The sequence below is a fragment of the Nesoenas mayeri genome (assembly GCF_963082525.1).
Source record: "Nesoenas mayeri genome assembly, chromosome: 21".
In the NCBI taxonomy this organism is placed as follows: domain Eukaryota; kingdom Metazoa; phylum Chordata; class Aves; order Columbiformes; family Columbidae; genus Nesoenas; species Nesoenas mayeri.
This window is the reverse complement of record NC_137571.1, coordinates 2,350,228-2,375,331: the sequence shown is the minus strand read 5'-3', so window position 1 is coordinate 2,375,331 and position 25,104 is coordinate 2,350,228. Positions and strand designations below refer to the sequence as shown.

The window sequence follows — 25,104 nt, the reverse complement described above, 5'->3', positions numbered from 1 at the left end:
GAATGTGTCACCCGTCGGGTGACAGCGCGGCCTGCGGCTTAGAGCGCCAGGACAGGCTGTACTGGCACCCTCGGCCCCGCACAAGTTTCAGGGCTCTTCTCAGAGAGATGAAAAGTGGAGGTGAAAAAGTGGTTTTCAGACCAGGCCACCGAAAGCCAAACGGGGGGAGGAGAAGCCTGAGCACGGTTGTTTGCGGCTGCGCTGTGGTGGATCCGTGTACCACCCGCGGGTGTCAGCGCTGGGCGGGAGGAGTTCACGGGGGTACAAACGTGTGAGGCCGCAGGATGAACATTTGGAAGAGAGATCAAAGGCTTTGGGTAACAAACTTCCAGCTGGAGATGGCAGAGGAGAGACCTTCCGAACCGTAAGGGTGTCAGAGAAGCGTGGCTGCCATCTGGGATTATTTTCTTCTTTGAGTCATCTGATCTGGTTTAAGAAGCAGAAGATGGGTCTAATCTGGACAAAGTGCAAAGCTGAGGTACGAGGAGCAGTCGGTGTTGTCGGGAGGGTCAGATTAGAAAGTGCATTATCTTAATCCCTCCTGTGAGCTTAAGACACTTGGGCAGTCATGAGACGGTGGTGGTCAGTTATTGTGTTTGCTCACGATTATAAAACCTGCTCTTACGAGGGCAGTTAATTTTCTTAGGGGGGAAACAACGCAGAGATGAGCGAGCGGGAGGCCGGGAAGGGCACGGCGGAGGCTTTCAAAGCTGGTGCGGCTGGAAGCGGAGGCCCCGAGCTGCCGCGCTGGTGTCACCGGGCTGTGCCGCGCTTGCAGTGAGGAGAGATTGCGTTGGATGTTCTCGACCTTGAACGACACGACTGGAGCTGCAGCGAGGGCTGTGAGGCCGCAGGGAGCGCCCTGCAGCTCCTGCCAGGGGGCAGGACAGCACATCACACTGTTCCCTCGCTGGGAACCTCAGCTGGCCAGAGCCGATTGCTGCTCTATAAAGCTCCGGCTCCTCTCGCGGGTTCAGCCCTGGCCGAGGAGGAGGCTCCTCTTGCTGTCTGCGCTTGCTGCGTCTCAGGGAAGGGCAGATAAGCACGGTCTGGCATCTCCTCTCAGGAACCAAGGCTGGGCTTTGCAGAAAATAAAGCCCAGGGAGCTTTTGGTTTCTGGGCATCTTGGCGTTCAGCTTCTGAATAACACCCGCATGGGGACGGGGGGGCAACACCTGGGCGGGAGAGTGGAATAGATCATCAGCAATGAGAGCGGCGGAGGGTGCTGGGTCTGGCACCTGCGGCCGCACTGGCACACACAGGAGGCTGAAGATCCTGAGGATTTCCCATCAAATTGCTGATGTGTCCAAGTTTTTTCGAGTGGGAAAGTAGTCAAAATGGGCAATGTCCCCTTGGAGTCCATGCTGAGTCTGCTTTGGGGAACAGTATTATCACCAGTTTGTCCTGTCAGGGCGGTTACAGGGGCAGAGTGGCTGAGGGTTTCTTGATTGCAACCAAAGCTTTAAGTGCTATCAGCAGCATCGGCTATAAAGAGGATTTCTCCCCATTACAAAAGAGATCATATGTAACATTTGGGAAGCTCCATCTGTAAGAGCAGAAATAGTCAAGATGAACTCCATCAGATTTTGGTAATGTAGCACTGTAACATCTGATTAAAACGAAGGTAAAGGAGTGAGGAAATACACCTTGCCGTGAGGCGTTTGGGGTAGAGTGGCGATTTTTGTGCAAAATTCAGGGTAGAAACAGAAGGAAAACAGAGGTGATTCAGCTCATTTTAAGGCTTTATCAAAATCTGTTATTGCATGTCCGGCAGATCACTTGGCCTGGTGTTGGAATGTGTCTTGCAGAGGGTTTGGGAGCGCTCGGTGACCATGGGGACATACAGAAGCCGCTGGAGGTTTTCAGCTGTGAAGCAGCTTCCTGGGGCTGCGGCGAAGCTCCGGGCACGCTGGTCTGCAGTGCAGCAGCTGCTTTCTAATCGAGGTGGTGGGTTAAGAGGCTGCTGAAGAAAAAACACCACTTGATGGGGATACAGTGCTGTGCTGTTTTGTTGATAATGAAATCAAGGGCTCTCAGCTTCAGCTCCTTGCTGCCGCTGTGCTCTCTGCTGTAGAAGGTAAACTGAGCACCAGCTGTTTCAGAATCCAGAGAGAAGCCGGTGCAGATGGATGGTGGCTCAGTCAGCTCAGCTGCATCTCCTGCGTCTCATGCATTCTGAGCGTGTTCTCTTTGCTTCTCTCCTGTCCCCTTGCAGATGGTGAAGAACCAGACAAGCTGAACCCACCTGTGCTGAAGAACGGCCACACCGTCCCCATCGGGGGTCCCGGGGTCTGTAACCCGGGCAGCCAGGAGGAAGAGGCCACAAAGCCACCTGGCCTTAAGAAGCCCGTTCCAGCTGAGGAACCAAAGAAGAGGCACGGTAAGAAACCGGATTTGTGTAAAATCGGTTGCTTCACATTCTCCCAGGACCATTAATGGTGATCAATATGGAAAGGGGCAGTGTCAGGAGGATGGAGCCAGGCTCTGCTGGTGACAACCAGGGACAGGACAAGGGGCAATGGGTGCAAACTGGAACACAGGAGGTTCTGCTTAAAGATGAGAAGCAACTTGTTGGGGTGAGGGTGTCAGAGCCTGGCCCAGGCTGCTCAGGGGGTTGTGGAGTCTCCTTCTGTGCAGACATTCCAACCCGCCTGGACACCTTCCTGTGTAACCTCATCTGGGTGTTCCTGCTCCATGGGGGGATTGCACTGGGTGAGCTTTCCAGGTCCCTTCCAGTCCTGGACACTTTGGGATTCTGTGTGTGATTCTGTGACCAGTTTTGAATTCCCACCTGGTTCTTCTCACCCTGCTCTGGGCTCTCCAGCCTCTTAAAACGAGTTGTTTCACTTTGCAGACTCTTCCAGCAGCCACTCTGGGCCCGAACTGGAACCCCTTCAGGAGCCGTATGTTCCCAGGCAGCACCTGCTTCCTCCAAAAAGACCTCCCTCCACTTCCCAGGAGGCAAACGAAGCGCAGGACAAGGATCCAACGCCTGCTAACAGCACTGCAAAAACTGCACCCTCCACCGCAGCCCCTGTTACGGCAAAACCAGTCGGTTCCACGGCTGCCCCTTCCCCGGCCCCCAGGACTCTGCCCCCAGCTCTCACCAGTGCCAACACTACTGCTCCCACCAGTACAACCAGCACAGCTCCCGCCAAACAGCCTCCCGTCCCCCCTCCCAAACCTGTCAACAGAAATAGCAGCTCAGTAATAGGTAAGTGCCTCCATAAGTTGGTTTTTTTTGTACCCTGGGATGCTCTGAGTCTCTTCCCTTTGTAAAAGAAGATTTTTAGTATGATGTAGCAGATGTTGTATTGTGAACGTCTGATCATCTTTCCATGCGGGACACTGTCTCTGGATGTCGCTGCTTCGCTGCGGGCTGGGATTCAGCTGGGATGGGTGGATGGTGGATGAGATTTTTTGCTTTGCGAGACTGTGGTCAGTGAGAATTGATGCTTTCAGCTGGTCTTTGCAAAAAGGAAAACCAAAAGAGTCCACATGGCACCCAGTGATGTCTGTTCTGGCTGCCACTGCGGGGCCGGGTGGTTTCCACTCAGTGCGAGGGGCCAGGAGCTGGCAGGGATAATTAGGACTGCCCTGATTATAATCAAGCACCTTCTTTGAGGTCTGTGGCTGTATTGCTGGATTAATCTTGTCCTTAAGTCTTGGCCCATGGATAAATCAGCTCAACTGTAATTTAAGCTGAATCTTCCCACTTAAAGAATTAAATATCTTTATCTCTGTAACTTTTCAAAGCAGAAGATCTGGGGAGAGTTTCTTAAAGCTGATTGAGTCCCTGTTCTACTTGGGAATTTTGGAGGTCAGAAAGATGCAACACTGCTGGAGTAAACGAGAACTTGCAGCCAATGGTCTGCTCATATTTCCCAGACCAGCTGCTCATCTTTGGGTTGGATTAGCGAGAGGCCGGTACAGCCCAGGAGGATCAATCAGGCAGGACTGTGCTGTTATCACAGAAACCGGAGGCGTTGCCAGGTGTGGGTCGGGAGGCAGCGGTACAAGTTTAAATAGGGTGCGAGTTACCGTCTGAAGTAGCCGGAGCTGCTACTTTCAGTACAAACTGCTTCGCTCCGTTCTGCTCAGGGCTTCTCCCTGCTCCAGCAGGTTTTGCAAGTGACCTTGCTCTGGTGTTAGCCGCTCCCGTATGCCAGACCAGCTCGATTAGTCTGACCGTGCCTGAGCACTTGATGAAATACTTGCTTGTTTTCTTTAAGCTGCTTGCACACATCACAGCTGGTATTTGAAATGCCCCAGCGCTAATTGCAGGAGGTACTTGTGGAAGAAAAAGAATGTGGTTGGAGACAGCAGTCGATCAAACCTGCGTTCAAACCCCACCTGCCTTTCTCCCCAGCAATCCGGGGCTGGGCTGGGTGCACCTGTGGCTGCGGAGGAGTGGAGCCAGTCCGGCTTTTGTCTCCTGGATGAGAATGCACATGTGGAGAGAGGCTTTGCAGCTCTGTGCAGGGCTGTGCATAGAATCACAGATAGTCCAGGTGGAGGGACCTCCCCAGCCCCCCCAGTGCCCCCCCTGCCATGACAGGGACATCTTCACCAGCTCAGGGTGCTCAGACCCCGTCCAGCCTGGCCTGGGATGTCTCAGGGATGGTTCATCCACCACCTCTCTGGCCAACCTGGGCCAGGCTCTCACCACCCTCAGGGCAACAATTCCTCCTCATGTCCAGCCTGAATCTCCCTCCTTTAGTTTAAACCATCACCCCTTGTCCTGTCACAACAGCCCCTGCTCAAAAGTCTGTCCCATCTTTCTTATCGTCCCCTTTTAAGTCCGGAAAGGCCGCACTAAGGTCTCCCCGGAGCTTCTCTTGTCCAGCTGAACACCCCAACTCTCAGCCTGTCCCCAGCAGAGCTGTTCCAGCCTCAGGTCATTCCTGGGGCTCCTCTGGCCCCTCTCCAGCAGCTCCATGTGTGTCCTGTGCTGAGGACCCAGGGCTGGACGGAGCTGTAACTGCAGCAGGCGAGCCGGCATTGCTGCACGAGCCTTGTTTTGTCGCTGTGGATAAACAGCAGCAGCAGCATTGGCTTCATGAGCTCTCCGCGGGGCTTTGCACGCTCTGACGCAGGAACGTGTGCGCTTTTGTGCTGTTACAACCTCAGGCAGAGGAGGACTGTTAATGTGCAGGTTGCCCCTGTGTTCCCTCGTGAAGATGTTCCCTTCTGTTCTTGAAGCAGTTCTGGTGTGTCTGGTGCAGTAGCTGAAAATAAGGCTCAGGAACCACTTGCCGTTGGGGAGCTGGAATTTAATCAGCAGCAGCTTGAAAAGCAAGGAGGGCACAGGGCGCTGTCCCGCGGGCCTGAGCTTGGTGGCAGCCGCAGCGCCCGGTTTCAGGAATCACGGTGACTGCAGCGGTGCCAGAGCAGCGGGTCTGGCCGCGGTGGCACGTCACACGAGCTGGGCCAGTTGGTGGGCTGGGTTTATCGCACAGAACAGAGCCGGGCTGGCGGGAACGATGCTCTGGGCAGCACACAGCCTTTCTCTGCCTCTTCCTTCTGCCAGCTACGTGATCCCTTTCAAATTCTCTTATTATCCAAAGGTGACTGGAGCCTGGTCCCGCCTGGCGCTCCTCCTGCTGAGGAGATCCTGGAATCCCTCTGGGCTGGCGTTGACCGGAGCTGAGGGCACTGGGTGTTTTGCACAATCTGCCCCTTAATCTACAAGGGGAAAGTCTGAAAATGCTAAACATCCCAAAAATGCGCGCACCTCTCTCCAGCTATGCAGTCTTATCTGGGCGAAGCGCTCCCGCTCGCAGCACCCTCTCGTGGTGCCTGGTGCTGCGGATCCCTCCGGCTCCGCACCGGGGCCACCGTCACCTGCTCCAGGAGAAACAGCCACCAAATCCGATCTTCAGGTGGGCAAAACCTTTCCGAGCCCAAGAAGCCATTGATAGGTGGACATTAAAGGCCGTGAACTCCTGAAGCGAGAGCAGTCTTCACTGGTGCAGCTTCTTCCTGGGAACCAGGGGCTGTGTGAGGAACCTGAGATTGCTGCGCACATCTTCCGGGATACGACACGGTCTCCATTTCTCCCTCTCTCTTCCGTCACACAGCACATAAAGTGTTTGGAAGTTTTGCTATTTATTTCGTAGCTGCAGGGAAGATTATATGACTTCAGGAGCAGAGTAGAAGCTCATCCTGAGGTGGGCAGGAGCTGCGGGCAGGTGAATGGAGAGAGGGCGAGCACTTGCTGCTTGCAGTTCTGCTTTTACCTTTGAGCGAGACTTCCCAAAATGTGTTTTTTTAATATACAAAGGAGCCGTTATCACAACTGGAGTCTGTGGGGTGGGTGTTGGGATGTCTCAGATTCCTTTGCGAATTGATGCTGTTAAGTATAGCCATAAAGTGCCCTACATGCCCGCGTTCCCTGGCTGAGGCAGCGAGCAACCCAGGTGAGCTCCATCTGCCGTCCCTGGTGCTGGGTCTCTCTCCGAAGCAGCAGGACGCACAGACCTCTCCTCGTCTGCTTGTTTCTGGCTGCTCTTCCAGTTCTTACCTTGGCTGCAGGAAGGACAAACTGGAGGCTCTCAAGCTGCAAAAGCAGCCGAAATCGCGTGGTCCAAGGCTCTGCCGTGCTTATTCCACACTGGTATATGGAAACGCCTCGTTAAATAGAGTGGCTTTTGTGTTCTTTATTTTCAGCTGAACTTTCTCAAGCAATGAACAGTGGTACCGGCTTGTCCAAGCCTTCCCCTCCTCTCCCACCGAAGAGAGGCCTCCTGCCGAACACTGCGCCAGAGGCAGCCGTCCCCTCCAAGCCCCCGAGCGACAGGACGGTGACGGCGAGCCGCCCCACACCGATCCCAATGCACATGGCCTCCGCTTACCCACCGCCCTCGCCTTCGCCACCGCTGCCCACACACATCCCCCCCGAGCCGCCGCGCCTGCCCCTGCCCCCCTTGGACCCTCCGCGCTCCCTGGACCTGCCCAAAGAGACTCTTCCTCCTCCTCCCGAAGACTTCATGTCCTCGGAAGTGTCCAGGAGGACGGCGGAGCAAGGGTTTGGTGAACCCCACATGCTGCCTCGCCTGCCCCAAATCCCGTTGCACATCCGTATCCAGCAGGCTCTGGCCAGTCCCCTGCCTGTCACCCCCCCTGCCGAGGGCTCGCACAGGGCTCACTCGCTGCTCTTTGAGAACGACGGCTTTGGAGAAGACAACGGCACCCTGGGCAGGACGAGGTCCCTGCCTGTCACCATCGAGATGCTCAAAGTGTGAGTGTCTTCCTGTGTGCAGTGAACACGTGCCCGCGGGGGGATCACGCTGTGTGGTGGATGCCGCGCGTTAAACCGAGTGAAAACCCACACACTAGAACCCTAAATCGCTCCCCGCAACACGCCGACATGTTGGTGTTGTATCCTGCGAGGCTGTGATGGTGAAAAGGGCTGTGGGCAGTGCTGCTTTCTTTTCTGTTGCTTTTTGGGGGGGTTTTTTTTGCAACAGCCTAGAAACTGTTTTGGCTGAATCTGTGTTTCAACCTTTTAAGGGGCTGGTGCATCTTCCCCATGAAATCAACCCTGGTTCTGGGATTTTATTGCTCACAAAGGGAAATGGGTTCCAGACGATAAACACAGGCCCATGCCGGGAATCCGGGCCTGGCTCTAATTGCACCAAGACAAAACAAGGTCCTGGATTTCATCCATTTGTGGCCTTCCTTAGCCTTTCATTTTGCAAAACAGAAGCGGGGAAGGGACTGTCTCGTGTTATAACAGGGTTGAACCTGAAAATTCCAGAGCAGAGGAGTGGGAGGGCTGTTTGGTTCTGCAAATAACCTGCCTCTGGCGTTTCCTCTGCCGGAGCTCCCTGTGATTTGGAGAGGGGCCGGTGCAGGATGGTGGGGCTCTCGGGTTCCTGGGCTTCCCACAAATCCAAGGGCAGCTCACAAGGTGTTGATCTCGGGGTTACTCCCCAGCCCCCGTGGCATGTGTAAGGGATGTAATAGTGTGTTTGTCGTTAGTCCAGACGATGAGGAAGAGGAAGAGGATGTCCGGGAAGAGGAGCAGAGTTCGGGCCCTCGTGTGTACATTGGAGATGTGCCATCTGTCACAGTCATCCCAAAACTGGTACCCCAGGTCCTGCCGGAGGAGCAGGAAGGAGATGAAGGGATGAGCGACTCTGACTCGGAGGGGCCCATCCTGTACAAAGACGACGAGGATGAGGAAGAAGATGAAAGCCATAACAGTAAGGCTTTGACATTGCAGCTGGCTTTTTCCCTCTGCTGAACCCGTGCCTGGCTGGAGCGAGATCTGGATCAAAGAGCTGGTTCACACAGCGCTTCAAAGCAGCTGGTTCTTGGTTTCATGATGTACCACATGTCCTCTTCCTCACTTTTCAAAGGCTCTACAGCCAAACCTGTACGTTCATCTGCTCACATGCCCCCCTGCTCCAGTTGCAGATGACTCTTCCAACAGCCTGTGCTGTCCCTCCACTGCACGTGGGACAGCGTTAGGGGAGCGTGTGGCCATCGCTGCAGTGACTCTCTCGGGAGCTGCAGTGGGAACTTGCAAACAAGCCCCGGGGAAAGCACAACTGCCAGGGGCATGAGGCTGGTGTTGCTGCGCTCAGGCGCCGCCGTTTCAGTCGCATCCCCTTGGTCTCCCTCCCCGCAGGCACACTGGCCAACAAAGTGAAGAGGAAAGACACGCTGGCTATGAAGCTGGGGACCGCAGCCGCGCCGCAGGAGGAGAAGGTTGTGTTCCCTCGGAAGAGCAAGGAGGAGTGGAACGAAATTCGGCACCAAATCGGGACGACGCTGATCAGGTAGGAAGAAAGGAGTAGGGTGTTACTGGCACAGCGAGCGGGCGGTGGGATCGGACCAAGCTGTCGCCTTCGTCTAAGCCTCGTGCTGGAATGCGGTGGGTGGTTGGGCGCTGCTGCTGATCAGGGCTGGGAGGTGAAGTGGTGCTTTTCCTCCTCGGTTATAAAGGTTGGAAGTTCCTCCCGGAGTTGAGCAGTAGCCCCTGACAGGCCCTGTTTGCAGAGGTTGAATGGACGGGGAGGGGAAGATCTCAAGGACTACAGAAACGTTACTGCTGTAATAAAGATGTGGGTGGATGCAGGCTGAGTGCAGGCGCGTTAGGGGGTGGATTAAGCTGGGTCTGGTGATAGTCCAGGCTCTGCTGGCTGCTTGAGCTCCCTGCAGAGTTGCCTCTGAGCTTTGGAGAGGCCGTAGCGCTTTCCTAACCTGTGCCACGGGTGAGCAGCTGTTGGAGGGAGCGCAATGCGGAGCAGCAGTGATTTCCACGGTGAATGGGGGTGTCAGGAGGCTTTCCAGTGCTCTGAGACCAGGCAGTTGTATCCTCCCTCCAGCCCCTGCTGCTGAGTGACCAGATAAAACATCGCGCACTTGTCACCCTTTTCTTTAGGCGACTGAGTCAGAGACCAACAGCGGAAGAACTGGAGCAGAGGAACATACTGCAACGTGAGTAGCGCCTCTCTAGTGGTCCTAAGTAAGAAAATCAGTTTGCCTTTAGTATTTTAGTCCAGGTGTACACGGAACCTGCTTGAAATGTAGCGATGGAGAACCGTGCTTTGGTTATACTGCTGGAGTAAAGGTTCTGCTATTTTTTCCCGGTGATTTGTTACCATCACAAACCAGCTCTGGATACACCAAACCTTGGCAGTGGTGCCGAGCAACACAGTTCAAAGCATCATGTTGTAGAAAGGCTGCCTGTCCCCTGCCTGCCACCTCAGGGAAGAGTCTGTGAGCTGGTTGAGACTCTGATGTTACACAGCAAGGACTGTTAAAGGTGTTTTTGTTTGGGCTGGGTTTTTATTTGCGGTCCAGACATTACAGCATTGTATTGCACGGTCCAAAAAGCAGCAGCTCATCGCTCAGTCAAGGGTGTTTCTCTTGGCCATTCCTTGCCCTGCAGAAGTTTTAAATAAACATCTTTGAGGAACGGGAAACGTCAGTCCAGGAAGTTTCCATTTAAAATATTTATCTGCGCTGTTATTCTCTTCAGGCTATTGGTATAATAGCTTTAGGGAGGAGCAATCTGCAAAGTGGCTTGGATGTATTTTTGACAATATGGCCATGAATCTTTAACATACCCAGGGCTCGAGGGAATGACTCATTCGTGCTGTGTAAAGGCCCAAATTGCCACTGTCACTCAGGGGGGTGCTTGGTGAGAAAGAGCATTGAGTTGGACCATAAGTGCAGAAATGCCACAGTGAGCTTTCAGATACGTAAATAATCTCACGTAGCTCCGCACTCTCCTTTGTTCCAGTCCAGAAAGCACTTCGCAAAGCCTGTGGTGCTTACAGGAAATTTCTTTCTTCTTCTTTTTATTTTCCCCTTTCCCTTGGCAGCGAAAAACGAAGCCGACCGTCAGGCTGAGAAGCGAGAGATCAAGCGCAGGCTCACCAGAAAGGTACGGCCGGGCTCCACGCTGTGCTCGCCATCTGGCAGAGCTGTCGGGGACGGTGGTGGCCGCGGGCACGTCGCGGGTTCCTTGCTGTGGGTGAGGTCACGGGGCTATTGTGTAAGCGTCCCCAGTGCCCTCTGACTGCGGTGACTTTGGAACGCGGACCGTCACCAACAGTGCCGCTTGTCAGTGATAGATCTGAGCTGGCATCGGGCAGAACAAGCTTGATGAGAACTAAACTGGGCACCTGGCACTTGAAAGGTTTGCTGCTGCTGGCCTGGCTGATTGAACACAGCGCTTCAGCGGCCGCGACTTTCACACCAGGCTCCCCAAAATCTATTTTGATTTTAACAGCAGCATGAGAAGCTGAGCAAAGCAACAGCTGCTTTTAGCTATTATATCCTAGTTACTTGTCCTTGGAAAAAAACACTCGCCAAGGGCCTGTGGTACGAAATGTCAGCGTTGCCGTCGGTGAAGCAGAACGGGCTGTGACGTGGTTTAGGGGTGTCACGCAGGGCTCGCTGTTCCCAGACCCCTCAGTGTCTTCCTTCTCCTTGGCAGCATGGCCTTGGTTCTGCCCTGGCCTGGTGATCCACACGAGATCGCACTGTCTGTAAGAGGCTTTTCCTGTTCACTAGTAGAATCTCTAGTTCAGGCCCAGTGAGGAAACTGGTTTTAGTTTTGCTCGGTAGTTTTGCTTAGTCCTGAGCTGCTTTGTGGATGAGGCACAAACTAATTTTCTTTGTTCTCGCTGGTGTTCAGCTTAGCCAAAGGCCTACGGTGGCAGAGCTGCAGGCCAGGAAGATCCTGAGGTTTAATGAATATGTGGAAGTAACAGATGCTCAAGACTACGACCGGCGAGCGGATAAGCCGTGGACAAAGCTGACACCAGCTGACAAGGTAACAGGAGTGCCCTGTCCCCAGCCGTGGGGAGCTCACTCAGGGTGTCCAGTGCAAAAGGGATTTCTGAGTCACAGAAACGCTTTGGTTGGAAAAGCCCCTCCAGATCATTGAGTCCAACCGCTCCCCCAGCCCCAGCACTGCCCCTTGTCCCGAGAACCTCATGTCCGTCTGTCCAACGCTCCAGGGCTGGTGACTCCAGCACTGCCCTGGGCAGCCTGTTCCAATGCCCCACAGCCCTTTGGGGAAGAAATTGTTCCTAAATCCAACCTCAGCCTCCCCTGGCGCAACTTGAGGCCATTTCCTCTGCTCCTGGCACTTGTTATATATATATTTTTATATATATATATAAATGCCTTAGCCAGAGACAACAAAAGATCTCTCTCCTTGTGCAGGCTGCCATCCGGAAGGAGCTCAACGAGTTCAAGAGCTGTGAAATGGAAGTCCATGAGGACAGCAAGCAGTTCACGAGGTGAGTGGGAACACATCCCTCAGAGTTTCAGTCTTGCTGGGAGAGCCGTGGTGCTGAGAGGCAAAATATTAAAGCCTTACAAAAAATATCTGTACGGCAGTTGGAGATTTAATGTCCCTTTCTGCCTTAGCAGTGTTGGGGACTGGAGAAGGAGGAGACATAAATGAGGTTGTTCTTCCCTAAACTGGGGCTTCATTCCTGGAGACTCAAAGTGACCAGTGGCTGGTTGGAGATGTGCATGACACCGGTGTCACCGTGTAGCTGGAATGTCCTTTCCTGGGCACAGGGACATTCAGCAGAAGCCACAGCCATAAAACACTGTGGTAGTTACCTCGGGTATTATCTGTGAAGCAGCCTGTGGGTCATGGCCCAAGTGATTCTTTTCCCCAAACAGTCGCTCTGTGTGGCCAAGTGTTTGTAGAGCACAAGATTGACTAAGGCAGAGGTGAGATCATGTGGCGTTAACAGCTTTTATCAGCGCTGAGAGTTCAGAGATAATTCAGTTTACTCTCTTTGGCCATTTGTAGTGCCTCAGTCACCATTTAACCTGAGCTCCAAGGACGAAACTCTGATTTTTCCACTTGGCTTTTAGGTACCATCGACCATAATCTTCCAAGAAGGGAGCAAGAGACCCGAGAGGACTGGGAGCTCTCTGCGTCCCTCTCCGAGGCAATACAGCGAGGGTGCAACCTCGGCTCTTCCAAGCTTTGCCTTCAAAAACATATCCAGAAAAAGGGCTTTCAGCCAGGGAAGGAGAACCCTGTCTGAATGTAGCATTTCACTGGAACAAACACGTCTCGAGTGCCATCAGGCTGGAACCGAACACTATGAATTACCTCGCGCGGCTCAGCAATTTGCCTCTGCCAGGAGACCGCGCACATGGGAATGAACATTTCCTTCCCCGGATCCTTTTCTCAGCCCGGACAGGCCCAGTTTTCAGCTGTAAATACTCCTTTTGGGGCCGAAACTCCTTCATTTCCTCCTCCTCACCAGGAAAACTGAGAGCGGGGGTGTGCGCGGCAGCACGTGTGTATATTCGGTGTGTACAGACCTGGCAGACAACCGGCATTGTCACTCGTAATTCTGTTTCTTTCTTGGTTTTGCTTGCGTCTCCGTCATGTCCTTAATGTCCTGAATCACTACTGACCAACGGTTTGTTTGTCCTGGAAGGGAATTGTATAGATATTAACATATGCTGCATCTTTTTTGTAAAAAGAAAAAAGGAGAAACAAAACCCACAAGTGTATAAAACATTCCCTGCCCGTTCTCTCACACTCGCTGTGACGTTAACCGATGATATCTAGGCTTACATTACAGAACCAGGAAATGACTGTTGCCTTTTTAACTGGGGGAGCTGTGAGAGCAGTCAGTTCTCTTTATTGTGGCTTCCTCACGGATGTTTTTTACTCTCCCAAATCAGGTTGAAACTTGCCTTTTCTCATTTTTACAGCTAAACCTACTGGAAACTTGATAATTTCACTGTGTGGGTGGAAGGGAGGGGAAGAAAAGGTTTTAAAAGTGACCTTAACAAGATATTCTTTCTCTTCTGAGAATGATCTCACATTGTTCTTCCTAAATGTGGATATTTTTTAAAAATAACCCGGTATCGGCCACTGCTGTATCATGCACAAAACCAACCCATGTGTGAGGTGCCACTTAATGTGAAGAAGGGAGTGTTGTGGGAAGGGGGAGGTCCCGCGGTCGGGGTGGCCCTGGCGGGGTGTCCCTGTCCCCACCGCGCCCCCCTCAGGGCCGGCGGACATGGCGCCGGGGGCTCTTCCCTCACGGCTTCCCTGTACAGTACGCCTGTAGACTAAATCATTGCATTGTATATCGGCCTCCTCAGCAACAGATTTTAATTATTGAATAAAAGTATTTTAGGAGTTTGTTTTTTTAAGGGCTTTTTGTGGTTGTGTTTTACCTGATGAGAAGCGCCCCGCCTGCCCGCCCTTCCCGCCTTTCCCACCGCGCATGCGCCAACCGCCGCCCCCACAGCGCGCAGCGCCGACTCCCCGCCCCGTGCCCTCACTGCGCACGCGCTGTTAGCCACGCCTCCCTTAGCACGGCGCATGCGCCTTTCTGGCCCCGCCCCTCCCGCCCTATAAATAGCGCGGCGCGGGCGGGCTCGGTCTCTTTCTTCGTCGGGAGCGGCGGCGGCATGAGGTGAGTCTGGTTCTGCTGATGAGGCCGCGGCCCTCGCCTTCTTCCCCTTCTTTAATTCCCTTTCCTCGGGTTGGAAGCGTTGGGTCCCTCGGGCCGTGGAAGGCCGGATGCAGGGGTGCTGCGTGCCTGTGCCCGTGCTAGTGGGCTGTGAGTGAGCGGTCTCCGCTCGGCGCTCATGAGGGGATGTTTAGGCCGGGCTGCCCTCAGCCGCTCCTCACCGCCTTCTCCTTTCCTCTCCTCAGGTTGCACTGCCGCCTTCCCCACCCCAGCCGCCTCCAGCTCGCTCCTGCTGTGAGTATCACCCGTGGGGTCACCTCTGCGGGCTGGGCTCGCGTGGGGGCTGGGGGTGAAGGTGCTTTAAAGCCTCAGACCCAACGTGGGCATCCGGAGAAGTCGCTCTCTCTCGGCTCTGCCCGTGTGGCGCACGGGAGCGTAGGCCCTCGGGCCCGTGACGTACGGTCCTTTTCCACGACGTTGGAGAACAAGCCGGGCCTCGAGTCTGCAGCCTGCATATTCCTACTGCTTCTCCGAGCCCCCGGGCCGTGACGGAGGAGATAAACCATGCAGGAAACAGCTTTACCACCCAAAACGCCTTTTGGGGTGTCATGGGGGGGATGCACTAGTTTGTGCGGCTGTGGAGGGAACGGAAAAGAAAAAAAACCCTTGAGCAGTCACTTACAATACCATTTTTTATTTCCAGTCCTAAATATGAGAAGATGAAGTGGAGCACTGGATTTCAAGGCAAGTAATATTGTATAAATAATGCAATATCGTTGACTGAGTGTAGTTACACGCTTCTCTTTAAGTTTAAATAAGCCTGAGCCGTTCCTAAGGGGCTTAGGGAAACTGAACCAGATCAGCTTTAAGACCTTTGAAAACTTTGTAGGTCTTGCTTAACAGTGAAAGCTTACCTTAGGCTTTCCCTAGCTGCTAAGATTTTGTTGGGCTTTAGATGGATGAGGGAAAGAGGCTGATTATATTTTTAAGGTGGGTGGGGGGACAATCCTTGCTGAAGTAAAGGTGAACACTATTTGGTCAATTAGCTTTAAGCCTTATTTTTGCAATGTAGGAATTTATTAAAAAGCAGATGCAAACCTCGTGGAAAGCCATGAAGGTCCTGGCTTAAGCCCCTGTAATCAACCATTATTTCATATTAATGGATCTTGGGGGGCTTTTTAAATGTCTTATTAACTAACGTGGGTGGTGGAGTTCTGGGATAATGGGAAGGCACGTGGTCAGCACATGTTGAGCTTGCTTAGGTCTAGGAACATGTGCCTGGGCTTTGTGTGATAATCCCATAGCCAATAGAGTGTGTGTTTCTTACCAAGTAGTAAGCTTATTTTATCTTTTTTTCTAACTTTTTGCAGTCGCTGATGGTGATGAGATGCAAACAACAGGAGAAAGTCCACGTGTTTAGTGGAGGAGGGTGAGTATAGTGCAAGTCCCAGCCTGAATAATAAAGGTGGTAGCTAAGGCTCCATTCATGCCGTGTGTGTAATGAATGTAGCCACAGAAACCAGATGGGGCTGGAAGCACAAGATATTTCAAGTACTGATGCGTTGTAAACCTGTATGTAACTGCAGTAGAGAACTAAATAAAGCTGACTTCCATTTTTTTTTTGCTTGGTGTACATTTCTTTGTGTGCGTTTGCTCAATCAGTCCTGGAATGTGGAAGAAATTCCAGACACTTTTGTTGGTGCCTCTTTCTTGGTGGCATAAATGGGATTCCTGTTAAATGTGTCCTGTGGAGTGTGGTGAAAGGTGCAGAAACCCACTTGAATCCATGTTATTAACTGAGCTGGATTAGGAGTAAGAGGTATCTTTAGTTTTACATCATTTCATGGTGGTTTGACCTATTAAAAGCAACCCAGAGCAGATAATGTAGTTTGTACCCCAGTTTTGTTGCTCTGAGGGTGGGGCAAGCCTGCTCCCCTGCAAAAAGGGAATAAAATTGATGTGATCAACAGCTTCTGTGGAGGTTGTGCTTAAATAGTTAAAACCCAAAGTTTAATGAGTGACCAGGTGGCTGGATATCCTGCCCTGGCCCCACCTGACACCCAGAGGGAAAAGGTTGGTCCTCCTGTTCCTGCTCAAGAATAAAGCAGGACTTTCCATTTGGCAGTGGAATCCTAGAAAAGGTGGAGTGGTCTGTGTGTGGCCTCAACAATCTGCAACCCCTCGGGGAAATCCAAGTGTGCCAAGCCTTTGGCTTTGTCTCCAGATAATTATCAGGACCATAAGCTTCTAAAGCTCCAGTAACTGGACTCAGGAATCCAGCTGTAAGGAGGAATCTGTGGTGACACATTATGCTGCTTCCACATAAACAGAATCTGGAATTTGGAACATTTGGCACAAACTGTCAAAAATAAATTGATTGGGTCTAGTTCCACACCTTACAATTGACAAAGTACCAATTGAGCACTGGGCGGCCTGTTGGTACTGGCCATGTGTGACCTATGGAACAGTCCGGTTGAGGTTTCAACTCATGCAGTGGTTATTTCCACCAGCAAAGGACGTCATGAGTACCCCTGCTACACTCAAAATGCTTCAAAATATGGCCCTAAAAGCTTTTAAAAATTGGCGGTGTGACGTCAGCTGGCTCTGAGTTAACTGGCAGGATTTGGGCTGACTCCTGGTACCGCAGGGGGTGCGTTACTGAACTTGTTGCTTTTATACAAACTAATTGAACAGGACATAAGTCTGTTTTCTGTGAAACAGCTCAAGAACACCCTCTGTCAGGTGATATCTTGGCTGTGATCCTGGCTACAGAGCACAGACCTGGTCCTGAGTTACTTTAGCTTAGAGGAGACAGGGGTGACTCATTCCTGGGGATCAATATGGAAAGGGGCAGTGTCAGGAGGATGGAGCCAGGCTCTGCTGGTGACAACCAGGGACAGGACAAGGGGCAATGGGTGCAAACTGGAACACGGGAGGTTCTGCTTAAAGATGAGAAGCAACTTGTTGGGGTGAGGGTGTCAGAGCCTGGCCCAGGCTGCCCAGGGGGTTGTGGAGTCTCCTTCTGTGCAGACATTCCAACCCGCCTGGACACCTTCCTGTGTAACCTCATCTGGGTGTTCCTGCTCCATGGGGGGGATTGCACTGGGTGAGCTTTCCAGGGCCCTTCAACCCCTCGCATTCTGGGTGCTGTGATACTTTAAGCCCACCTGATTCAGTTTCCATAAGCCACTAAAATACCTCAAGCTTATTTAAAGTATAAACTGTTAAGAGAAGCGCGTAACTACTCCCAAGGGGAAAACATTGAATTATTGGCGTGATATCCCCGCACCTCGGAAATCAGGGCGCTGCTCAAGCGCCGGTGGCGCCTCCGGGCCGGCAGGGGGCGCTGTGCCGCGGCGGCGCTTCCCCGCGCATGCGCAGTGCGGGAGCGCGGAGCGCGGCCGGCGCGGAGCGGAGGTGGGAGCGCGGGGCGGCCGGGAGGCGGGGGGGAGAGGAGGGGGCGGAGGAGAAGGGGATGGAGGAGAAGCGGGGGGTTCCCGCTGGACCCCGGGCCCCCCTCAGTGTGTCCCTGCCGCGGCGAGCGGCGGCCGGCGGGAGGACAGGCCGGGCCGGGCCGCGGGGCCTGCGCGGGCACACGTGGGGCGGGGGGGGCGGCGCGGGGAATTCAAACAGCGGGAACGGGCTGGGGGGAGAGCGGCCCGGGGGCAGGTCTGGGGGTGCCTCCCCTCCCCCCCCCGCCGCGGGGCCGTGTTCCTGCGTGGGGCGCGGGACACGGAGGGAGTCAGTGTTGGAGGGGTCTGGGATCCCCCCCGCGCCACCAGGTGTCCCCCCGGGGCCGCCGACACCCGCCGTGGGTTTGTCACGGCTGCGGGGACCGTGCGTGAGACACGCCAGGAAAAAAACCCGCCATTTAGCCCAAGTGGGAGTGGGGATCGGTGCTTAAATCAGAATTCAGCCGCCGGCCCGCAGGTGTCTGAGGGGATGGGGGATGGGGGACAGGGGGGAGCCCCCGCAGCCCGTGGGTGCCCCTGACGGGGTGTCTGGTGCTCAGGTCTGACACTATGCCGGGGAAACGCTCGGCCAAGAAGAGCCAAGTGCCCGAGGAGGAGGAGTCGCCTGGGAGGAAGAAGATTAAAGGTAAAAAATCATTAAAAAATCCCTGGGAGTTTTCCCTGCCGGTTGCCAGGGACCAGCTTTGACACAGCGGCCGTTCCCCGCGTGTTCTGTGTGGTGTTCGTTCCCCTCTCCCCGCTCTGTGAGACCCCCCTGTGGAGCTGGGCCAGCTCTGGGTCCTCAGCACAGGACACACATGGAGCTGCTGGAGAGGGGCCAGAGGAGCCCCAGGAATGACCTGAGGCTGGAACAGCTCTGCTGGGGACAGGCTGAGAGTTGGGGTGTTCAGCTGGACAAGAGAAGCTCCGGGGAGACCTTAGTGCGGCCTTTCTGGACTTAAAAGGGGACGATAAGAAAGATGGGACAGACTTTTGAGCAGGGGCTGTTGCGATAGGACAAGGGGTGATGGTTTAAACTAATGGAGGGAGATTCAGGCTGGACATGAGGAAATTGTTGCCCTGAGGGTGGTGAGAGCCTGGCCCAGGTTGGCCAGAGAGGTGGTGGATGAACCATCCCTGGAGACACCCCAGGCCAGGCTGGACGGGGTCTGAGCACCCTGAGCTGGTGCAGATGTCCCTGTCATGGCAGGGGGGGCACTGGGGGGCTGGGGAGGTCCCTCCAACCCAAACTGTGATCTCCCTCTTTCTCCACAGTTTGCCACCCGTCCCACCGGACGCAGCCGGGGCTGGTGCTGACGCTGGGGCAGGGGGATGTTGGCCAGCTGGGCCTGGGCGTGAACGTGATGGAGAGGAAGAAACCAGCCCTGGTGCCGCTGCCAGAGATGATAGTGCAGGCGGAGGCTGGAGGGATGCACACCGTGTGCCTCAGCCAGATGGGAAAAGTGAGTGTGGTGGGGGGGAACAGCAGCGGGGGGAGCGGGAGGGCCGGGCCAGCTCTGGGACAGGGGATCAGAATTGGACCTTGCTCTGCCCAGACCTGCAGCTCGCTCCAGCTCTGGGAATGAGTGTGGTCTCCATCCCGTGGACCCCAACAATTTAGGGGTCGAAAGGATAGTTCAGCCTGGAGATTCTCTGTCCCCTGGCTTCATACTCAACCTGTTGCCCCTTCAGATCCCATCCTGACCCTCTTGCTCTCTGTCTGCAGATCTACACCTTCGGCTGCAATGACGAGGGCGCTCTTGGGCGCGACACCTCAGCAGACGGCTCAGAGACCACGCCGGGGCTGGTGGAGCTGGAGGAGAAGGTGGTGCAGGTCTCTGCGGGGGACAGTCACACGGCCGCGCTCACAGAGGACGGCAGGGTTTTCGTCTGGGGCTCTTTCCGGGTACGGTGGTTCCTCGGGCGCTGGAAGGTCTGTTGGCGGTCGCGGTTTCTGTGACTCACGTCCCCACATGTCTCTCCACCCAGGATAACAACGGGGTGATCGGTTTGCTGGAGCCCATGAAGCCGAGCTCCGTTCCTGTGCAGCTCCAGCTTGGAGCGCCCGTCGTTAAAATTGTCTCAGGTGAGCCAGGCCCTGGGGTGCACGAGGCTGTTGGAACCCTGAGGAGGAGGTGAAGGTCCAGGAGGTCCGTATTCATCTCTCTTGGCTGCTCTCCTCTGGCTCTTCAGAGAACAGACCTTGTATCTCTTTTAAATATTGTTCATATTTGCCCCAATGTGATGTGAAGTGCCTCACAAGAGTGCCCTGAGCATGGCCCTGGGGGGTCAAGGTGTTCATCCCAAACTGAGCAAAGCAGCCCAGGAACGTAACCAGGGCCCAGGTGAGGTTGTGGGTGACCTGTGCCCCTAAACCTTCCCAGAGAAATGTCTTTGGAGTTTCAGGTGGGAAACTGGGATCAGGAAGAGGGAAATCCTGGTGGTTTAAGTTGTGCCAGAAGCGGCTGTCAGGGTATCCAGTGCAGCAAACCCACTGAATTCTAAAAACCTGGGACAGGTGGGCTTTACCTGTGGGATCTCAGCCCCTGGGTCTAGCTGGGGGATCTGGAACGTGACTCCAGCTTCACTCTTCTCCCCATCTCCTCCCAGGGAACGACCATTTAGTGATGCTGACGGTGGACGGCGACCTCTTGACGTGCGGCTGCGGCGAGCAGGGCCAGCTGGGGAGGGTGCCGGCATTCTTCGCTGACCGAGGAGGAAGGAGAGGGCTGCGTGAGTTGTTGCCGTGCTCGGAGGCGGAGGGAGCTGTGTCCTTAACCCCAGTGCGCACTTTGCAGGGGAGCAAGGAGACCCAGTCTCTTCCCCTGCTGCTCAAGAGCTCGTGTGTAAATGGGTTGTGTGGATTCAGCGAGCTGGATCTAAGGGTGTAAATCACTAGACCTTGTATGACGCCTGTGTCTCCTGCCCCCAGAGTACCTGCTGGTCCCCCAGCGCGTCCCTGTCAGGGGCAAAGGCAACAGAGGCAAAATGCGCTTCCAGGATGCCTTTTGCGGGGCTTACTTCACCTTTGCCGTCACGCAGGAGGGACACATCTACGGCTTCGGCCTCTCCAACTACCACCAGCTGGGTGAGCTTCACTTAACACCCCCCAGGATCTGCTTGCTCTGGTCTGGCTGTAGATTCCCCTGTCTTGTGCTGCTCTGGCTTGAATGCCAAACAGCTGCCGGACACACCGGGCGTGGAAACTGGGGTTGGGGGTTCAAGGGTTTAGGTCTCAGCCCCTGCAGCTGGTGGGCTTGAGAAGAAATTGGATTTTCGGGGCTTTGGGGGCTGCATTAATTTTTGGGGCTGTCCCTGCCCGCGGACCTGACCTGCCTGGGTTTGTGCGTCCCGCCCCGCAGGGACCCAGGACACCGAGCCCTGCTTCTCCCCGCAGAACCTGACGTGCTTCAAGAACTCCACCAAGTCCTGGGTCGGGTTCTCCGGCGGGCAGCACCACACGGTGTGCGTCGACTCGGAGGGTGAGTGTCGGCGTCGCGGGGGGCCGGGAGTTGCACAGATTGGGACGGGGGGTGTTGGGGTGAGGGTGACGTGCTGAAGCACGTCAGGGGAGGGTCAGTGGGACATGGGGAAAAGGTTCTTCCCCAGAGGTGCTGGACACTGAACAGGCTCCCAGGGAGGGGTCACAGCCCCAGCCTGACAGTGCTCGAGAAGAGACTGGACACCGTCCTCAGCCACACGGGGTGAGCTGTGGGGTGTCCTGTGCAGGGACAGCAGTTGGACTCTGATCCTGTAGGTCCTTCCAGCTCAGGACATTCCATGATTCTGCGATTCTAAGTCTTCAGTGTTCAAGGCAATGAGGGTGAATTTAGGGAGGATCACAGCAACCTGCAGTCACTGCTGAACTCTGCTCTGGCTCCAGACACCCGCCCACCCCACTGATTTTAGGGAGCCCAGGGGTCTCTGTCCCACCCCGCAGCCCCTGATCAGGATCTGGGGTGTGCCGATGGGCTTTGTAGGGAGCAGGGATGCTCCTCTGGGATTTGGGACAGGAGGAGGAGATTTGGTTATGACGTGCTGTGAGCTTTTCTCCCTTGAGTCACCTCTCTGCACATCTTTTTGTGCCCCAGGTAAAGCCTACAGCCTGGGGAGGGCTGAGTACGGCCGGCTGGGCCTGGGCACGGGGGTGGAGGAGAAGAGCACACCCACCGTCATCCCTGAGCTGCCCCGCATCTCCTCTGTGGCGTGTGGAGCGTCAGTCGGCTACGCGGTCAGCAGCGACGGTGAGTGCAGAGACCCCCGTGGGCTGCGCAACGTCACCCTGCGTAGCCTCCCCACCCCTCATCCGTCCGTCCTGGCCCCCCTGGGTCCATCGGGACTGGAGCAGGTCCTGGCGCTCATGGAGCACCCGGGCACGTGGGCAGCAGCTGCTCAGGTATTTCCGTAGGGCCTTGACAGTGAGGTTTTGACAGGGAACTGCTGGAGAGAGTCCAGCGCAGCCACCAAGATGCTGAAGGGAGTGGAGCATCTCCCGTATGAGGAAAGGCTGAGGGAGCTGGGGCTCTGGAGCTGGACAAGAGGACACTGAGGGGGGACTCATTCCTGAGGATCAATATGGAAAGGGGCAGTGTCAGGAGGATGGAGCCAGGCTCTGCTGGTGACAACCAGGGACAGGACAAGGGGCAATGGGTGCAAACTAGAACACAGGAGGTTCCACTTGTATATGAGAAGAAACTTGTTCCCGGTGTGGGTGGCAGAGCCTGGCCCAGGCTGCCCAGGGGGGTTGTGGAGTCTCCTTCTGTGCAGACATTCCAACCCGCCTGGACACCTTCCTGTGTAACCTCATCTGGGTGTTCCTGCTCCATGGGGGGATTGCACTGGATGAGCTTTCCAGGGCCCTTCAACCCCTCACATTCTGGGATTCTATTTGTAAGGGAGTGTTGACCAGGAGGGGGTCATTTTCCCACAGGTCCTTCGCTGCTCAAGAGCCCCGTGCTCTGGTGACACCTGCAGCCCCTGGCTGTGGGAAGGGGGTTTGCAGGGAGTGGGAGGATTTGTGTTGCTCCTTGGGGTAGAACTGCCTTGGCTGTGTGATGATCTTATTGCGGCCTTTCCGTACTCAAATGGGTGTTGAGAAAGATGGGGACAGACTTTTGAGCAGGGTCTGTTGTGACAGGACAAGGGGTGATGGTTTAAACTAAAGGAGGGAGATTCAGGCTGGACATGAAGAAGGAATTGTTGCCCTGAGGGTGGTGAGAGCCTGGCCCAGGTTGGCCAGAGAGGTGGTGGATGAACCATCCCTGAGACATCCCAGGCCAGGCTGGACGGGGCTCTGAGCACCCTGAGCTGGTGCAGATGTCCCTGTCATGGCAGGGGGGCACTGGGGGGCTGGGGAGGTCCCTTCAACCCAAACCATCCTGTGATTCTATAAAACACCTCTGTGAGTTGCCAGGCACTGCTGCTCATCCCCTTGCCTGCGTCTCGCAACCATCACTCACCCCCCTTGTCTGGGTGTGAAGTCTCCTCAGATTTGGGTGCTGGGTCCTCTTCCCACCTCATCCTGTCCCACCTGGAAGCCAAAAATTGCGTTTCCCTCCCTTGCAGGTCGAGCGTTTGCCTGGGGCATGGGCACCAACTACCAGCTGAGCACGGGGGAGGAGGACGATGTCTGGAGCCCCGTGGAGATGACGGGGAAGCAGCTGGAGAACCGGGCAGTCCTGGCCGTGTCCAGCGGCGGCCAACACACGGTGCTGCTGGTCAGGGACAAGGAGCAGAGTTGATGAAGTGACACGGCAGCCGAGCCCAGCGGGACCCGCACACACCCCCCACCTTCACCCGGCTCTGGCCACTGGTTTCCTGCTCTGGTCTCCCACCAGCGGTGCTGGGGAGGGCGGGAGGCCCCGCAGCGCTTCAGGGATGCTCAGTTTTTCCCTGCGAGCGTCTGTCTGTCCGCCCGCAGTGCCCGGGGCTCTGTCACCTCCCGCTTGGTCCCAAACTGATCTCAGCGCTGTGGCTGGATGGCTTTTCCACTTCTCATTTCTGTTTCATGTTTCCTTGCCTGGCAAAGCCGAGGTCCTTTCTTCGCTGCACAAGCAGGTTTGGGCACTGGCCTTTCTGAGCTGCCCGCGTTCCCCAGCTCTGGGTGCTCCTTGGCCTAAAGTCTTCACCACCTCAGACTTGTCTCCTGCCGCCCGCCAAACCCGGCGGCTCCCGGCACCGCTCCGGGGGTTCTGCTCCCGCACCCAGCGCTCGAGCTGGGGAAATGCCGGACGGTCCCTGCGCTGCCCAGCGCTGCGGCTGCTGGAAGGGGCTCCTGCTCCCACCCGTCACCATCACGGGGCAGCCGGGGTCCCCCCCTGGATCAGCCGCCTCCAGAGACCCAACAAAATCCAGCCCACGGGTGGGAACTTGTCATTTTAATTCTTGTTCTCTTTGCCGAGGAAGGAGCTTCATTTGCTGGTGGGGCCTTGCTGAGAAGACAGAACCCAGACCACTGGTCTCGGTCCAGCTGGTCTCTGTTTTAACTGGTCTCTGTCTAACTGGTCTCCCTTGCTGGGCCCGGCCTTGCCCCATCTTCTCTCTCCGTGCTGCCCCCCCGGGTACCCGGACTGAGAAGGGGTGTGCAAAGGTTACATTTTATACGTTAAGCTATAGCAATAGGAGCAGCCGGGGTGTGTGCGGGGCGGGTTGGGATTGGCTCCTCATAGGCTGAAATTGTTTTCTAAAGAAAATATAAAGTATTTTGGTTGATTCATTGAGGAAGAGAGGAAAAAAAACTGTAATCTTTTAATATTTGGAATAAACGGAGTTTTGATAAAGGCCGGGTTGCGCTGGGGAGGGGAGGGGTGGGCAGCCCCCTGTCCCCTCCTGCCACCCCTCTCCACAAACCCTGTGACATTCTTGTCCCCAAGCTTTGCCACCTGCACTGAGGTGTCCCCAGGCCAAGGCTCAGCGGGCGTGGGGACACACTGGGGACACCGTGGTTTATTTTTCTATATAAAGTGCCTGTCACTGTACTGACATCCTCTGGAACCGCTCCCCGGTGCCCGTGTGCAGTTGTGGGACGTGGCCACGGGATGGCAGCAGGAGAAGGGACAACGGGACTTGGGGACATGGGGATGGAACCCTCCCTGTCCCCGTGGGACCCCGATTCTTGGTGTATTTGGGTGGGTCCACTGGGTCCGGCTCCACTCCCGCTTCTCTCTCACCATCAGTTTGGGGCAGAAACGTTTGATTATGCAAAACTGAGCCAAGAAAAGCTGCTGCAAGGGGACAAGCTGTCCCCAGGGGCTTCCCCTCCCAGTGCTCCCAGTGGCTGCTCATCCCCTTTGCTCAGGCAGGTTTTTGCATCCACCCCCCACGTTTTGGCAATTCCCTCCATCTGCAGCTGGGGACAAAACCCCAATCGTTCCCAAATGGGGTGGAATGGGATGGGGTGGGATGGATGGGGTAGGATGGGGTGGGAAGGGATGGAATGGAGAGGGATGGGGTGGGATGGGATGGAGAGGGATGGGGTGGGATGGGATGGAATGGGATGGGATGGAATGGGATGGGGTGGGATGGGATGGGACGGGATGGGATAGGGAGGGATGGGATGGGATGGAATGGGGTGGGATGGGGTGGAATGGGATGGGGTGGGATGGGATGGGATGGAGAGTGATTGGGTGGAATGGGATGGGATGGAATGGGATGGGATGGAACGGGGTGGGATGGGATGGGGAGTGATGGGGTGGAATGGGATGGGATGGAGAGTGATGGGGTGGAAT

At 55.3% G+C, this 25,104-nt stretch overlaps 2 protein-coding genes and 1 long non-coding RNA gene across 6 annotated transcripts in view; all 3 read left to right on the top strand.

Annotated features, from left to right (window-relative positions):
• The window catches only part of PHACTR4 (phosphatase and actin regulator 4), a 67,552-nt gene extending 53,945 nt beyond the window's left edge, over positions 1-13,607 (top strand). For 2 of the 3 annotated variants that reach the window (XM_080357615.1, XM_080357616.1), the window contains 10 exons: positions 2,216-2,380; positions 2,855-3,214; positions 6,670-7,240; positions 7,984-8,207; positions 8,636-8,786; positions 9,392-9,447; positions 10,338-10,399; positions 11,156-11,293; positions 11,689-11,765; positions 12,358-13,607. In XM_080357615.1, coding sequence (XP_080213741.1) covers positions 2,216-2,380; positions 2,855-3,214; positions 6,670-7,240; positions 7,984-8,207; positions 8,636-8,786; positions 9,392-9,447; positions 10,338-10,399; positions 11,156-11,293; positions 11,689-11,765; positions 12,358-12,373 — 1,820 coding nt within the window. In that variant the 3' untranslated portion in view covers positions 12,374-13,607. Of the gene's footprint in view, positions 1-2,215; positions 2,381-2,854; positions 3,215-6,669; positions 7,241-7,983; positions 8,208-8,635; positions 8,787-9,318; positions 9,448-10,337; positions 10,400-11,155; positions 11,294-11,688; positions 11,766-12,357 lie in introns of those variants that run through there. The other variant, XM_080357617.1, reaches the window with a different exon arrangement.
• Positions 13,608-13,906: 299 nt separating this feature from the next.
• On the top strand, positions 13,907-15,606 carry LOC308048328. Its single transcript, XR_013923115.1, has 4 exons — positions 13,907-13,928; positions 14,171-14,219; positions 14,629-14,669; positions 15,296-15,606. It is a non-coding gene; the product is annotated as an uncharacterized lncRNA (long non-coding RNA).
• Positions 15,607-17,313: 1,707 nt separating this feature from the next.
• On the top strand, positions 17,314-24,128 carry RCC1 (regulator of chromosome condensation 1). 2 transcript variants are annotated; one of them, XM_080357792.1, is made up of 10 exons: positions 17,314-17,342; positions 17,938-18,023; positions 18,653-18,840; positions 19,104-19,283; positions 19,367-19,463; positions 19,988-20,110; positions 20,310-20,465; positions 20,740-20,859; positions 21,469-21,621; positions 22,943-24,128. In XM_080357792.1, the coding sequence occupies exons 2-10, from the start codon at positions 17,948-17,950 to the stop codon at positions 23,116-23,118; spliced, it is 1,269 nt and encodes a 422-aa protein (XP_080213918.1). In that variant the 5' UTR covers positions 17,314-17,342; positions 17,938-17,947; the 3' UTR covers positions 23,119-24,128. The 2 variants fall into 2 exon arrangements, with proteins under 2 accessions (XP_080213918.1, XP_080213919.1); XM_080357793.1 differs by lacking the exon at positions 17,314-17,342 and adding an exon at positions 17,741-17,855.
• Positions 24,129-25,104: the final 976 nt, after the last annotated feature.

What these genes read in the sequence shown, in the direction of transcription:
- RCC1 (XM_080357792.1), top strand. Translation starts at nt 17,948, where the DNA reads ATGCCGGGGAAACGCTCGGCCAAGAAGAGCCAAGTGCCCGAGGAGGAG. An exon ending in CGTCGTTAAAATTGTCTCAG is followed by an intron (nt 19,464 to 19,987) that starts GTGAGCCAGGCC and finishes ATCTCCTCCCAG; the next exon opens with GGAACGACCATTTAGTGATG. An exon ending in CTACGCGGTCAGCAGCGACG is followed by an intron (nt 21,622 to 22,942) that starts GTGAGTGCAGAG and finishes CCTCCCTTGCAG; the next exon opens with GTCGAGCGTTTGCCTGGGGC.